General features: G+C 38.5%; 1 protein-coding gene across 4 annotated transcripts in view; it reads left to right on the plus strand.

Annotated features, from left to right (window-relative positions):
- Positions 1-16,474, plus strand: part of SHTN1 (shootin 1) — a 109,737-nt gene that overhangs the window by 23,890 nt on the left and 69,373 nt on the right. For all 4 annotated transcript variants that reach the window (XR_003508814.1, XM_027528414.1, XM_027528412.1 and 1 more), the window contains exon 3: positions 5,751-5,811. Coding sequence is in view for 3 of the 4 variants with exons in the window: in XM_027528414.1 (XP_027384215.1) it covers positions 5,751-5,811 (61 nt within the window). In the remaining variant the exon portion in view is untranslated. The remainder of the gene's footprint in view (positions 1-5,750; positions 5,812-16,474) is intronic.

Here is a 16,474-nt window from a genome sequence, read left to right on the forward strand (position 1 = left end):
TGTTCTGTGTAGGCAGTGCACATGTGCACTTCTTGGGCTCCAAATTGGTGTTTCTACAGGCTCACAACCCTTGGTTAAATCTGTGCATCATGGAGATAAAAATTAATGTTTGTGTTAGTGGAAGTTAGACACAGTTCAGAACACCAGAGGTTTTCTTGCATAAAACATACACAGCAAAATATAAAGATATCTTAGTGTCTGAATCAGTTATCTATACTTCTGCTGAGCCCCAGTGAGCAGACATCTTAGTATAAACTGGAGTTGGATGATATGTGAGGCAGAAAGAACAGAGCTGCCCATTTTGGTAGGGGAGAAGGGAGCGCCAGTTCACCCTGGAAAGACTTTCCTCTATAAGTCAGCCTTCCAGTCAGTGCTTTGAAATGCTGGTGTAGTTTCCGAAGCCAGGTAAGCTTACCAGGTAAGCTCATCCGAGCTGCCTGGATGAGCCTCAAGGAAGAGTTCTGGAAAACAGCTAGGGCTTCTAATATTAAGAGCTTTCAAAACCAGCAAGGCTAACCACCGGCCAATTCGCCACTTCATGAAGAGCCAGAATAGAGACTCTAGAATAGATGTAATGTTACCCAGCTTGCTTCAGCCAGCCAGCACTGGTGCTGCTGGGTTCTCCCCCAGCCTTGAGCTGCAGAGAATCGTTGAGCATCATCATTAAGTGATGTGGGCCCAAGAACATCTGTTGCTATTGGAGAGTCTTCACGAGCAATTCTCACACAAAAAGAAGCAGTTTCTGCAAATGGTGCAGCTGCGCAAGCTGGAGAGAGGACGGGGTGGGATGGGTGAGGGGCTTCTGTGGGACATAAAGAGGTAACATCCTTCCAGAATCTTTGCTCATTTCTTCCTGTTGGTGGAATGAGATAAAGATTACAAGATATATTTCTGGGTTCACCTAAAATGATGAAAAAAGTAGATATTTGGATTTCTGCTTAGTAAACGGATGTATCCTCCATATTTTGCTCAGCTCTGGTTTGGAATAAATAAGTTGCTTTTGTAGCATGTGTAAATCTCCCCCCTGCCACCACCCCCGCAACCCCTTTCAGTATCCATAGCAGATGGTAAATTCTGTGGCTGCCAGTTCTAGCATAATATGGTTGCAGAAAATAGAAAGCAACATGAAGACCTCTGATAGAACACAGCTGGTGTGTTGGGAGACCGCTTTGAAGCCGCTGGTGATGACTGTAGAGTTAGTGTGAAAGCATATAGGTGGACTGTAGAAATGCCTTACTTGAATGCAGGGATAAGACTCTGATTGCTGAGTCCTGTTACTAACCAGAGCATGTCTCCCTGGGCCTTAGGAGAGGAGAGCTTGGGCATGGGTGGGCAGATTGGCAGACTGGTGGGGAAGTACAAAGCAAACAGGTGCCACATTCATGAAAACGAGAGGAGCATTCCCGAGTCAGCTGGCCAGCATGCTCCTAAAGCTAGGTGCTACACTATCTGGTGGGGAAAGGATCTCATAAACTTAGCTGAGAATCTAGGAGTCCAGCACTTGGAACTTGAAATACCAAAAGACAATAAATTCGGTTTACACATTAAGTTGGGACTAGAAACTGTATTAGAATTACTCTTTTTTTTTTTTTTTTTAGCAGAAGTTAAATTCCCACCAGAAAGCTTATTGAAAGGATATTCCTTTTCCTTTAGAAAATGGTCCTGCGTGATCCCTCTTATGGAGGGTCTGAGTCAGGATTTAAGTAAATAGCTTTGCTAGTTTAGCACCGTGTACTCATTCTGTGTATGCTAGCCAGAATGGGTTTACCCAAATAGACAGAGGTTTTTAAAACTAAAACTTTTAAAAAGTTTCAGTTCTTGATAGACTAATGGCCAAAACTGAACAATAGCTTAATTTTTTTATTTTAAAAATACTTTAAAAGCATAGAAAAGGGCAGAGAATAATATGACACATACACATGTCACAGAATTAGCTTACTTTTTCAAATTTAAAAGTAAAATTGAAGGTCCCCAGTGTCACCCAACCCTAGACCCTTCCCCTCTCTGGCTTTTAAGAGGCAACTACTCTCATATATTTTATCTGTATCCTTCTGTTCCATGTCTTTATAAATATGAAGTACTTTTGTGTGTTTAAGGTATCATTTGATATATATATCCTATAACTCCTTTACTCAGCATTATGATTTTTGAGAATCTGGTTTATATATATTGATAGATGTAAAACATTATAAAACATTGATACATAAAACATTAGTTCATTCATCTTTATTTATAGTGGATTATATGGATATACCATAGTGTATTGTTATAAATGCAGAACATGTTTATATAGGTCATCTTGTACACATAGTAATGAGATTCTAGTGATAGAATCTAGAAGTATAATTGCTGAGTCATAGGGTATATGCAATTCCAATATTTTTTCTTGCTGTAAGGCCTGTGGGATCTTATTTCCCTGACCAGGGATCAAACCCATGCCCATTGCATTGGAAGCGTAGAGTCTTAACCACTGAACCACCAGGGAAGTCCTTGCAATTCCAATTTTGCTAGTTTGTTTCTAAAGTAGATACGCCAGTTGACATTTCCACCTGTAGTATGTGAGCGTTTCTGACTCCTGGTACCAGACCTTTTCGGTTTTTGCCAGTCTGTTAGAAGATCTCATTATTTTAATTTGGTTTTTCCAAATTGTCAGTGGCATCATAATTTTTAGCCACTGACATTTGAAAGTAAAAATATCCAAAGGTATGAAATCCCCAAAAACGTATCCCAGATATGTTTATCTGACATGGTAGAATTAAAATATAAAGTTGTGTCGTATTATATGTAGTATAATAGTATTCTCACACAACTAAAATTTTAATTATCATTCTAACAGCTAAAATCACTTTTTAAAGTTTTAGACGTTTTTGATGAAAACCTTCCTAAAATGTGTTATACTTCCTATTTTGTGAAATTCTGTGTTCATAATGAATGTGTCTGATGTTGGGAAAGATTGAAAGTGGGAGGAGAAGGGGATGACAGAGGATGAGATGGTTGGATAGTATCACTGAGTCAGTGGACATGTCTAAACTGGCCCTGAAGGTATTAATGAATTTTTAAAAAACCTAACATTCCACTCATTTTCCAGTGAGTCAGTTTTCACATCAGGTGGCCAAAATATTGGAGCTTCAGTGTCAGCATCAGTCCTTCCAGTGAATATTGGATCTGCAGTGATTTTGGAGCCCAAGAAAATAAAGTCTGTCATTGTTTCCATGGTTTTCCCATCTATTTGCCATGAAGTGATGGGACCATATGCCATGATTTTAGTTTTAATTTTAATTTGCTATCCCTTCTTCTATTCAGAATTCTAAGGATACAAGGACAGTTTCTTCTTGAGTGACAGAGGGCATAGGACATTGAGGAGGAGTTTGTCTCCAGGTAGCGACCCCTTCCTATATTCCCCAGGGTTCTGGGTAGTTGAAATGACCCAGTTTCAGGAATCTGTCCTGTGCATGAGTGGGGTTTTTACTCTGCCAGAAAAATACCTGCTTGAGAAGAGGCACAAATATTCTCTTAAAGAATGAATACATTTTAACTCAAGGATGTTAAATTGGTCTGTTACTGAGGAGATAATAAGCAGGAAGGTGACTCATTATCTTAGAAGGTCTGAGAAAATTGGCCAGATACAAATGGTACAAGTATCATGCTGGTGAGTGGTTATAAATACTCTGTGGCCATTAATGCCTTTTTTTCTTCGTATTTTTTTTTCTTTTTAAAAATATGTTTTCTTTTTTTATTGAACTATAGTTGATTTATAATATTATGTTAATTTCATGTACAGAGCAGAGTGATTCCGTTATTCTCTCTATGTGTATTCTTTCCCAGTATAGATTATTACAAGATATTGAATGTAATTCCCAGTTGTGATTGTTGTGGTTTAGTTGCTGAAGTGGTTTGGTTGCTAAGTCATGTCTGAATCTTTGTGACCTTATGGACTATAGCCTGCCAGGCTTCTCAGTCCATGGGATTTCTCAGGCAAGAATATTGGAGTGGGTTGTCATTTCCTTCTCCGGAGGATTCTTCCTGACGTAGGGATTGAACTCACATCGCCTGTGTCTCCTGCATTGCAGGCAAATTCCTTAATCACTGAGCTATCAGGGAAGCCCATAATTCCCTGTGCTGAACAGTAAATCCTTGTTGTTTATCTATTTTATATATGCTGTGCTGTGCCTAGTTGCTCAGTTGTGTCTGACTCTTTGCAATCCCATGGATTGTAGCCCACCAGACTCCTTTGTCCATGAGGATTTCCCAGGCAAGAATACTGTAGTGGGTTGCCATGCCCTCCTCTGGGGGATCTTCCCAACCCAGGGATTGAACCCATGTCTCCCGTATTGCAGGAAGATTCTTTTCCAGTTGAGCTGCCAGGGAACCCATGATATGTATCTGTCTAATCCCAAACTGCTAATTTACCTCCCTCCCTCTCTTATTTTGGTAACCATAGTTGTTTGTTTTCTGTGTCTGTCTGTTTCTATTTTGTAAATAAATCAATTTTTTGTATTATTTTTTAGATTGTGTGTGTGTGTGTTGAGTAACTTCAGTTGTGTCTGACTCTTTGCGACCTTATGGACTGTAGCTTGCCAGCCTCCTCTGTCCATGGGATTCTCCAGGCAAGAATACTAGAGTGGATTGCCATACCCTCCTCCAGGGGATTTTCCTGACCCAGGGATCAAACATGTGTCTCTTATGTCTCCTGCATTGGCAGGCAGGCTCTTTACCACCAATGGCACCTGGGAAACCCAGATTCCACGTATAAGTGATGTATTTCTCTCTGTCTGACTGACTGAGTATGGTAGTCTCTATGTCCGTCCATACTGCTGCAGTGGCACTGTCTCTTTTTTATGGGTGAGTAATATTCCCTTACATCCAGAGGTATGAACCACCCCCCACAAAGAATATCCCAGATGTGTTTATCTGACATGGTAGAATTAAAATGTAAAGTGCTGTATTCACACGGTCATATATATATCAGTTCAGTCCCTTAGTCGTGTCTGACTCCTTGCAACCCCATGGACTGCAGCACCCAGGCTTCCTGTCCAACACCAACTCCTGGAGCTTGCTCAAACTCACGTCTGTCGAGTTGGTGATGCCATCCAACCGTTTCATCCTCTGTCATCACCTTCTCCTCCTGCCTTCGGTCTTGCCCAGCATCAGGGTCTTTTCCAATGAGTCAGTTCTTTGCATCAGGTGGCCAAAGTTTTGGAACTTCAGCATCAGCATCAGTCCTTCCAATGAATATTCAGGACTGATTTCCTTTAGAATGGACTGGTTTGATCTCCTTGCAGTCCAAGGGAGTCTCAAGAGTCTCCAACACTGCAGTTCAAAAGCATCAATTCTTCAGCGCTGAGTTTTCTTTATGGTCCCACTCACACATCCATACATGACTACTGGAAAAACCATAGCTTTGACTAGACAGACCTTTGTTGGCAAACTAATGTCTTTGCTTTTTGATATGCTGTCTAGGTTTGTCATAGCTTATATGTATATATATATCACATATCTTCTATATCCATTCATCTGTTGATGGACACTTAAGGTTGCTTCCTTAACTATTGTACATAGTACTGCTGTGAACACTGGGGTGCATGGATCTTTTTGAATTAGAGTTTTGGTCTTTTCTGGATATATCATTAATGCTTGTTAAAGATTTTTAATTTCTGTTTCTTTTCCTAAAAGTGTTTATAAATTTACCCTCTCTTGTCTTTCCAAACTTATGATACAAACTTAACATTTTTGTTTTCTTTTCGTTTCAGTGCGACAAAATTAGGCAAGAACGAGATGAAGCAGTTAAAAAACTGGAGGAATTTCAGAAAAGTATGTAAGCATTTCAGTGGAATTGTTCAAACACATACAGCTGTGCTTTGGGGTTATGTGGGTAGGCATGTACTCTGTGTTTAGTTGCTGATGCAATGGGCAGCCAAGAAAGGAAGAATTGTCTTCCCATTTGCCAAAAAAAATGCTCTGGCATTATTGTGATTTTTAAAGAAATGGATTGAGCATTATCATTTCATAAATATATTATTTATATGTACATAAAGTACAGTTTGTACTTGTTATGAAAATTTTTACTATGCAGACCAGTTAAAAGAGAGCAAAAATTGTTACTTTGACTCTGATAAAAGCCAACATTAGTGTATTATAGTCTTTCTTTCCTGCTCTTTTATCTGTGAAATATATCAACAAAAATGCAGTCATGCTTTGCACTCAATCTTGCAGCCTACTCTTTTAAGTAAATAGTATATCATGGTCATCTTTGCATGTTAGTAGAGAAATTTATCAGTTTTTAGTGTTACCCATAATATTCTATCATAAGATAGTACCGTAATTTATTTAAACAGTTTTTTAGTTTATTTCTGGTTTTTAGGAATTATCTGTAACGCCATGATAAGAATTCTAATTCATACATCTTTACAATGGTCTGATTAGTTCCTTAGGTTAATTCATAGAAAGGGAATTCTAGGTTTACAGAACTTACACATTTTAGGAATTTGAATGGTTGAAATAGCTCTTTCACTGAGGAAAGTGATAGTCTCACAAAAGGTATAATTTCTTAATTTTTGCTGTTATTTTTTTATGTGATGTAAATCTGTTATTACTTTATCCCCTGCTGCTGCTGCTAAGTTGCTTCAGTCGTGTCTGACTCTGTGCGACCCCATAGATGGCAGCTCACCAGGCTCTGCCGTCCCTGGGATTCTCCAGACAAGAACACTGGAGTGGGTTGCCATTGCCTTCTCCATTGTGTGAAGTGAAAAGTGAAAGTGAAGTCGCTCAGTCGTGTCCGACTCGTAGCGACCCCATGGACTGCAGCCTACCAGGCTCCTCCATCCTTGGGATTTTCTAGGCAAGAGTACTTGGCAAGAGTGGCTTGCCATTGCCTTCTCCGACTTTATCGCCTAAAATAGAGCAAATCTGATCATGCTCAGAAGGTTCAGGAGGAAATATGTCACAGGAAAGCCAGACTTTAGCCGGGAAAGTGACCCTCCCACTTGGAAGCAAGGCCTCTCCATCCTTCTCAGATGCCACGGTAGTCAGGTTGTTTGATTATATCATAAAGGGTTGACTTGGTAACTACACTAAAAACCATTTCAACATTTATTCTTGCTGGAGGTAAAGCAGCTATAAAAATGCAGCAGGATAGTTAAGTTTCAGTAGCTAGTTTATTTCAGGTGTCTGGCTGTAACAAGGAAAACCGAAAGGGGATATTGTTGACAATAACCTGTCTTTGGTGGCCAGTATGCTATGACTGGCTTACTGTCATAGTATGCCATAGGTAAAAATATTTTTTTATCTGTGAATGTGTGGATGGCAGTTGTTCAGGACTTCCTCCTTCCCTAATAGAGGATTAATGGGAATTTCTTACACTCAAACTGACACTGAGTTACAGCTGAAAGAGTTATACCATTGACATTTTTGAAAGTTAATGTATTTGAATTAGTTGTTGATATTGGGTTGGCCTACTGTGTGCAGTGGGAATAGTTCAAGTTCTTGTGATTGGAGTTATCATAAAATGTTTTGGTCCAGGTAGATAGTAGAGATTTTACCTTTTGCATTATGCAAAAATGGAAGCAAATTTCTACCAAATCAACTTACCTTTTTTCCTTTTAAGAAATTTTAAATATTATCTTTTAAAAAACTTTATTTTACACTTTATTTACTTAATTTTTATCGTGTCGGAGTATAACTGATTAACAGTTGTGATAGTTTCAGGTGAACAGCAAAGGGACACAACCATATATGTGTGTGTGTGTGTATATGTGTGTGTGTGTGTCCATTCTCCCCCAACTCCCCTTGTATCCAGGCTGCCACGTAACATTGAACAGAGTTCCACATGCTATACAGTAGGTCCTTATTGATTGTTCATTTAAATATAGCAGTGTGTACATGTCCATCCCAAACTCCCTAACTATCCAACCCCCGACCAGCAAAGCTCCTTGTCTAAGTCTGTGAGGGTCTGTTTTTGTTTTGTAAGTAAGTTCATTTGTATCTTTTTTTTTTTAGACAAAGAAGGAAAGATATTGTACGACATCCTTATTTTTTTTAATATAAATTTATTTATTTTAATTGGAGGCTAATTACTTTACAATATTGTATTGGTTTTGCCATACATTGACATGAATCCACCACGGGTGTACATGTGTTCCCCATCCTAAACCCCGCTCCTACCTCCCTCACCATCCCATCCCTCTGGGCCATCCCAATGCACCAGCCCCAAGCATCCTATATCATGCATCAAACCTGGACTGGCGATTTGTTTCACATATGATAATATACATGTTTCAATGCCATTCCCCCAAATCATCCCACCCTCACCCTCTCCCACAGAGTCCAAAAGACTTCTGTACATCTGTGTCTCTTTTGCTGTCTTGCCTACAGGGTTATCATTACCATCTTTCTAAATTCCATATATATGCATTATACTGTATTGGTGTTTTTCTTTCTGGCTTACTTCACTCTGTATAATCGGCTCCAGTTTCATCCACCTCATTAGAACTGATTCAAATGTATTCTTTTTAATGACTGAGTAATACTCCATGTGTATATGTACCACAGATTTCTTATCCATTCATCTACTGAAGGACATCTAGGTTGCTTCCATGTCCTGGCTATTATAAACAGTGCTGTGATGAACATTGGGGTACATGTGTCTCTTTCAATTCTGGTTTCCTCAGTGTGTATGCCCAATAGTGGGATTGCTGGGTCGTATGGCAGTTCTATTTCCAGTTTTTTAAGGAATCTCCTTACTAGTATTAGTAAGTACTAGTTTGCATTCCCACCAACAGTGTAAGAGGATTTCCTTTTCTCCACACCCTCTCCAGCATTTATTGCTTGTAGACTTTTGGATAGCAGCCATTCTGACCAGCGTGAGATGGTACCTCATTGTGGTTTTGATTTGCGTTTCTCTGATAATGAGTGATGTTGAGCATCTTTTCATGTGTTTGTTAGCCATCTGTATATCTTCTTTGGAGAAATGTCTATTTAGTACTTTGTCCCATTTTTTGATTGGGTTGTTTATTTTTCTGGAATTGAGCTGCAGGAGCTGCTTGTATATTTTTGAGATTAATTCTTTGTCAGTTGCTTTGTTTGCTGTTATTTTCTCCCATTCTAAAGCCTGTCTTTTCACCTTGCTTAGAGTTTGCTTGGTTGTGCAAAAGCTTTTAAGTTTAATTAGGTCCCATTTGTTTATTTTTGCTTTTATTTCCATTATTCTGGGATGGGCGTCATAGAGAATCCTGCTGTGATTTATGTCAGAGAGTGTTTTGCCTATGTTTTCCTCTAGGAGTTTTATAGTTTCTGGTCTTACATTTAGATCTTTAATCTGTTTTGAGTTTATTTTTGTGTATGGTGTTAGAAAGTGTTCTAGTTTCATTCTTTTACAAGTGGTTGACCAGTTTTCCCAGCACCACTTGTTAAAGACATTGTCTTTTCTCCACTGTATATTCTTGCCCTCTTTGTCAAAGATAAGGTGTCTGTAGGTGTGTGGATTTATCTCTGGGCTTTCTATTTTGTTCCATTGATCTATATTTCTGTCTTTGTGCCAGTATCATACTGTCTTGTTAACTGTGGCTTTGTAGTAGAGTCTGAAGTCAGGCAGGTTGATTCCTCCAGTTCCATTCTTCTTTCTCAAGATTGCTTTGGCTATTTGAGGTTTTTTTGTATTTTCGTACAAATTGTGAAATTATTTGTCCTAGCTCTGTGAAAAATACCCTTGGTAGCTTGATAGGGATTGCATTGAATCTATAGATTGCTTTGGATAATATACTCATTTTCACTATATTTATTCTTCCAATCCATGAACATGGTATATTTCTCCATCTATTAGAGTCCTTTTTGATTTCTTTCACCAGTGTTTTATAGTTTTCTATATATAGGTCTTTTGTTTCTTTAGGTAGATATATTCCTAAGTATTTTATTCTTTTTATTGCAATGGTGAATGGAATTGTTTCCTTAATTTCTCTTTCTATCTTCTCATTATTAGGTATAGGAATGCAAGGGATTTCTATGTGTTCATTTTATATCCTGCAACTTTACTATATTCATTGATTAGCTCTAGTAATTTTCTGATGGAGTCTTTAGGGTTTTCATGATCCTCTATGTAGAGGATCATGTCATCTGCAAACAGTGAGACTTTTACTTCTTTTCCAGTCTGGATTCCTTTTATTTCTTTTTCTGCTCTGATTGCTGTGGCTAAAACTTCCAAAACTATGTTGAATAGTAGTGGTGAGTGGGCACCCTTGTCGTGTTCCTGACTTTAGAGGAAATGCTTTCAATTTTTCACCATTGAGGATAATGTTTGCTGTGGGTTTGTCATATATAGCTTTTATTATGTTAGGTATGTTCCTTCTATTCCTGCTTTCTGGAGAGTTTTTATCATAAATGGATGTTGAATTTTGTCAAAAGCTTTCTCAGCATCTATTGAGATAATCATATGGATTTTATTTTTCAATTTGTTAATGTGGTGTATTACATTGATTGATTTGCGGACATTGAAGAATCCTTGCATCCCTGGGATAAAGCCCACTTGGTCATGATGCATGATCTTTTTAATGTGTTGTTGGATTCTGTTTGCTAGAATTTTGTTAAGGATTTTTGCGTCTATGTTCATCAGATATTGGCCTGTAGTTTTCTTTTTTTGTGGCATCTTTGTCAGGTTTTGGTATTAGGGTGATGGTGGCCTCATAGAATGAGTTTGGAAATTTACCTTCCTCTGCAATTTTCTGGAAGAGTTTGAGTAGGATAGGTGTTAGCTCTTCTCTAAATTTTTGGTAGAATTTAGCTGTGAAGCCATCTGGTCCCAGGCTTTTGTTTGCTGGAAGATTTCTGATTACAGTTTCAATTTCCATGCTTGTGATGGGTCTGTTAAGATTTTCTGTTTTTTCCTGGTTCAGTTTTGGAAAGTTGTACTTTTCTAAGAATTTGTCCATTTCTTCCAAGTTGTCCATTTTATTGGCATATAGTTGCTGATAGTAGTCTCTTATGATCCTTTGTATTTCTGTGTTGTCTGTTGTGATCTCTCCATTTTCATTTCTAATTTTATGGATTTGATTTTTCTCCCTTTGTTTCCTGATGAGTCTGGCTAATGGTTTGTCAATTTTATTTATCTTCTCAAAGAACTAGCTTTTGGCTTTGTTGATTTTTGCTATGGTCTCTTTTGTTTCTTTTGCATTTATTTCTGCCCTAATTTTTAAGATTTCTTTCCTTCTGCTAACCCTGGGGTTCTTCATTTCTTCCTTTTCTAGTTGCTTTAGGTGTAGAGTTAGGTTATTTATTTGACTTTTTTCTTGTTTCTTGAGGTATGCCTGTATTGCTATGAACTTTCCCCTTAGCACTGCTTTTACAGTGTCCCACAGGTTTTGGGTTGTTGTGTTTTCATTTTCATTCATTTCTATGCATTTTTTGATTTCTTCTGTGATTTGTTGGTTATTCAGCAGCGTGTTGTTCAGCCTCCATATGTTGGAATTTTTAATAGTTTTTCTCCTGTAATTGAGATCTAATCTTACTGCAGTGTGGTCAGAAAAGATGCTTGGAATGATTTCAGTTTTTTTGAATTAAAAAAAAATCCACAGTCCAGGATGTGATCTATCCTGGAGAAGGTTCCGTGTGTGCTTGAGAAAAAGGTGAAATTCATTATTTTGGGGTGAAATGTCCTATAGATATCAATTAGGTCTAACTGGTCTGTTGTGTCATTTACAGTTTGTGTTTCCATGTTAATTTTCTGTTTAGTTGATCTATCCATAGGTGTGAGTGGGGTATTAAAATCTCCCACTATTATTCTGTTGTTGTTAATTTCCCCTTTCATACTTGTTAGCATTTGTCTTACATATTGTGGTGCTCCTATGTTGGGTGCATATATATTTATAATTGTTATATTTTCTTCTTGGATTGATCCTTTGATTATTATGTAGTGTCCTTCTTTGTTTCTTTTCACAGCCTTTGTTTTAAAGTCTATTTTGTCTGATATGAGTATTGCTACTCCTGCTTTCTTTTGGTCTCTATCTGTGTGGAATATCTTTTTCCAGCACTTCACTTTCAGTCTGTATGTGTCCCTTGTTTCTAGATGGGTCTCTTGTAGACAGCATATTTAGGGGTCTTGTTTCGTATCCATTCAACCAGTCTTTGTCTTTTGGTTGGGGCATTCAACCCATTTACATTTAAGGTAATTATTGATAAGTATGATCCCATTGCCATTTACTTTATTGTTTTGGGTTTGAGTTTATACATCCTTTCTGTGTTTCCTGTCTAGAGAAGATCCTTTAGCATTTGTTAGAGAGCTGGTTTGGTGGTGCTAAATTCTCTCAGCTTTTGCTTATCTGTAAAGCTTTTGATTTCTCCTTCATATTTGAATGAGATCCTTGCTGGGTACAGTAATCTGGGCTGTAGGTTATTTTCTTTCATCACTTTAAGTATGTCCTGCCATTTCTTCCTGGCCTGAAGAGTTTCTATTGAAAGATCAGCTGTTATCCTTATGGGAATCCCCTTGTGTGTTATTTGTTGTTTTTCCCTTGCTTCTTTTAATATTTGTTCTTTGTGTTTGATCTTTGTTAATTTGATTAACATGTGTCTTGGGATGTTTCGCCTTGGGTTTATCCTGTTTGGGACTCTCTGGGTTTCTTGGACTTGGGTGATTATTTCCTTCCCCATTTTAGGGAAGTTTTCAAGTATTTTCTCATGGTCTTTCTTTTTGTCTTCTTCTGGGACTCCTATGATTCAAATGTTGTGGCTTTTAACATTGTCCCAGAGGTCTCTGAGATTGTCTTCATTTCTTTTAATTTGTTTTTCTTTTTTCCTCTCTGTTTCATTTATTTCTACCATTCTATCTTCTACCTCACTTATCCTATCTTCTGCCTCCGTTATTCTACTGTTGGTTCCCTCCGGAGTGTTTTTGATCTCATTTATTGCATTATTCATTATATATTGACTCTTTTTTATTTCTTCTAGGTCCTTGTTAAACATTTCTTGCATCTTCTCAATCCTTGTCTCCAGGCTATTTATCTGTAACTCCATTTTGTTTTCAAGATTTTAGATCATTTTCACTATCATTATTCAGAATTCTTTATCAGGTAGATTCCCTATCTCTTCCTCTTTTGTTTGGTTTGGTGGGCATTTATCCTGTGGGTATTTCTCTGCCTTTTCATCTTGTTTATATTGCTGTGTTTGGGGTGGCCTTTCCGTATTCTGGCAGTTTGTGGTTCCTCTTTATTGTGGACGTTTCCTCGCTGTGGGTGGGGTTGGACAGGTGGCTTGTCAAGGTTTCCTGGTTAGGGAAGCTTATGTAAGTGTTCTGGTGGGTGGAGCTGGATTTCTTCTCTCTGGAGTGCCATGAAGTGTCCAGTAATGAGTTATGAGATGTCAGTGGGTTTGGAGTGACTTTGGGCAGCCTGTATATTGAAGCTCAGGGCTGTGTTCCTGTGTTGCTGGAGAATTTGCATGGTATGTCTTGCTCTGGAACTTGTTGGCCCTTGGGTGGTGCTTGGTTTCAGTGTAGGTGTAGAGGCGTTTGATGAGCTCCTACCGATTAATGTTCCCTGGAGTCAGGAGTTCTTTGGTGTTCTCAGGGTTTGGACTTAAGCCTCCTGACTCTGGTTTTCAGTCTTATTCTTACAGTAGCCTCGAGACTTCTCCATCTCCTTTCGAAGACAATGGGCTGCTTTTCTGGGTGCCTGATGTCCTCTGCCAGCATTCAGAAGTTGTTTTGTGGAACTTACTCAGTGTTCAAATGTTCTTTTGATGGATTTGTCGGGGAGAAAGTGGTCTCCCTGTCCTATTCCTCTGCCGTCTTAGGATTGCCCCTATAACATCCTTATATGTAGAATCTAAAAAGAAAATAATTACCTTTAGAGTAACATGTAAACTTTGCTTTCATCTACCATTTCTCTTTTCCCTTTCTCTTCCTCTAAATATCTTTGATAGTTTAAAAAATTTGCATTTCTCTTTATGAACAACTCAGAGCCTGAAAGAATTCACCTTTATTATTGTATTCATTGAGTTTTTACCTTTACTGCATCAGCCTAGTTTACATTTGGATGGCAGGAAGACAGAGTATTGACTCTTCACTCAGTCTGAAAAGAACAGAAAATGAAAACTAAGAAAACTTTATCTGTTAAAAAACTGTGCCTGAGATAAACGGTTCATGACTTTAGAACAGAGGGTGGCAATTCAGATTTGGAAGGGAATGAGGCAGTTTTCACCAGTGAGAAACACCATTTGCTGTGAATCCCTGTATGCCCCGAGCAATTAATTTCTGCACTAGTAAAAGTGAAATAAATGACCGTACCTTGTAGGCTGTTTGAGGATTAAATGAGATAACCCATGTAAAAAGTGCTGAACACAGGGCTTGGCACTACACTCTGTAAACACTAGTTGTTGCTACTACCATCATCTCATTTACTGTGCCATCCAGGGCCCCTTCAGTACTGAGTTCATATCATTTACCCTCCATGAATAAGTTTCGGGACACAGTCTCCACATTTGGACAGCACCAGGGGAGGTTTTCATTTGGTACAAAATTGAAATCTGCCTCCCTGTAATGTTTCCCTACTAGTTCTAGTTCTCTTAGTGTAGGAAGAACAGCCAAATGAGTGTGAGAAAAAGCTTTGTTAGACTGTCGGGATCAACTCTTCCTAGCCTGGCATACTTTTCCTAGCTGGTTTTGCCCATATTTCCCTGTGATTCTTGGCTCTCTACCAGCTCTTCCCGAGTCTATCTCTTGTCTTTCTGGACAAAGTACACCACTGCTGAGCAAAGCCATGTTCCCTGGAAAGACAGATGGAAGTAAAGGTGAAGTTCCTTCATGTCTTTTAGGCCACTCAGCATTAGATCCTTTGCTCTCTTTTAGGGCCTACCAATTTTCCTGCATACCTGCTAGCTTTCATGATTGTTTTCTCACTACATGAAAACCTTTCTAAGTAATCCAGTACTGCAGGAGAATTTATAGTATGTTTGCCATGTATACATTAGAGATATCCTGCCTCTAAAGATTGCTGAGAATGGGCTGAATGGAGAGGAATTTTGCTCAGAAAGCAGCACCCTGGGTGGGATGGCACTTTTTAAATATGAGCAATTAGAAAAGAACATAGACAATTGGAGTCCTCTAGACATAGCTTTGGCTGGCCTTTACCAGTTAGAACTCTGTAATCTGGGATATGTTCCTTAACTTCTCCAGGCCTCGGTGTTCTCAAATACAAGAACTGCTCTGGTAATGCCTACCTCGTAAGATTGTTGTGAGGATCTTTGAGCAGACACATGTGAAGGGCTCAGCACACAATAGACACATTGTTGGCCCGATAAACGGTGATAGTGGTTGTTTCCTAAGCCATTCTGTGCTACGGGGAACATTCCTCTGAGAGGGGTGTTCACATGTGAACCTAGGCCTGAGACGGTTTCAGTCATCAGACACACACGGACATGAATACCTACTTTTGTACGTAGCATTGTGCTGGGTGTAAGAGAGTCAGCCATGAATGAAGAATTTTTCTGCCCTGATGCTCACTCAGTGGAAGACAAAGCAAATTAAAAGAACCCCAGTGCCCCTACAGTGTGATACATTCTATGATGGCAAGTGTATGAGCATGTTTTGGGGTCACAGAACAGGAGAGACAGACTTTGCTAATTCGACTAGACTGATAGAAGCAGCAGTTGATACTCTTTCAGGTTATACTTCTGAATTCTGAGAGTCATTAAGAAAAACGTTTATTATGGAAAGTGTCAAGCTTGTACAAAAGTAAAAAATATATAATGAACCGTCCCCGCCATGCACCTACCACACAGCTTCAAAAGTTGTCAGTTTGTGTCCAGTCTTGTCTTCTTCTGTACATTCATACACCTATTCTTACTGACCTCAGATTATTTTGAAACTAATTCCAGTCATCATATCATTTGATCTGTAAATATTTCAGTATGTATTTCTAAAATACTAGGATTTTTAAAAAACACAGCTGCAGTAGGGTCATTTTATTTAAAGTTCATCTTTTTTCTTTTTTAAACCTTTTTGTCATCCAAATTATAGGTGTTTTAGGTATAGCACTGGGTCATGGATTGTGGATATTATGAGGAAAGCCTGAATTTAGGGCTATAGGCAAATCATTATATGGACAGTTAAACTTTTAAAAAAATTTTATCATTTGAAAGTAAATAAATTTATATATTAAAAAAAAATTTCTGGGACTTCCCTGGCATCCATTGGTTAAGACTCCATACTTCCACTGCAGGGGGCACTGGTTGGATCCCTGGTTGAGGGACTAGGATCCCACGTGCCACACAGTGCCACACAAAAAATAATTTGTTTCATGTCAGGTGACCTGACTTTTGGTTTTGGAAATTGGATCATCCTTTGTAAAGATACAAATGCCCTTTGAAATATGCTCCTCTCTTTTGGATCTAGAAAGTTTGTAAGTAGGTTTCTCTGGTGTCAGCTTAGCATTGGGATAATTTTTTAAATTGAAAATTAAAGCACAGTTTAAGTTTTCCACTGTTCCCTCTT

This window comes from Bos indicus x Bos taurus, chromosome 26 (assembly GCF_003369695.1).
Source record: "Bos indicus x Bos taurus breed Angus x Brahman F1 hybrid chromosome 26, Bos_hybrid_MaternalHap_v2.0, whole genome shotgun sequence".
Taxonomy (NCBI): Eukaryota; Metazoa; Chordata; class Mammalia; order Artiodactyla; family Bovidae; genus Bos; species Bos indicus x Bos taurus.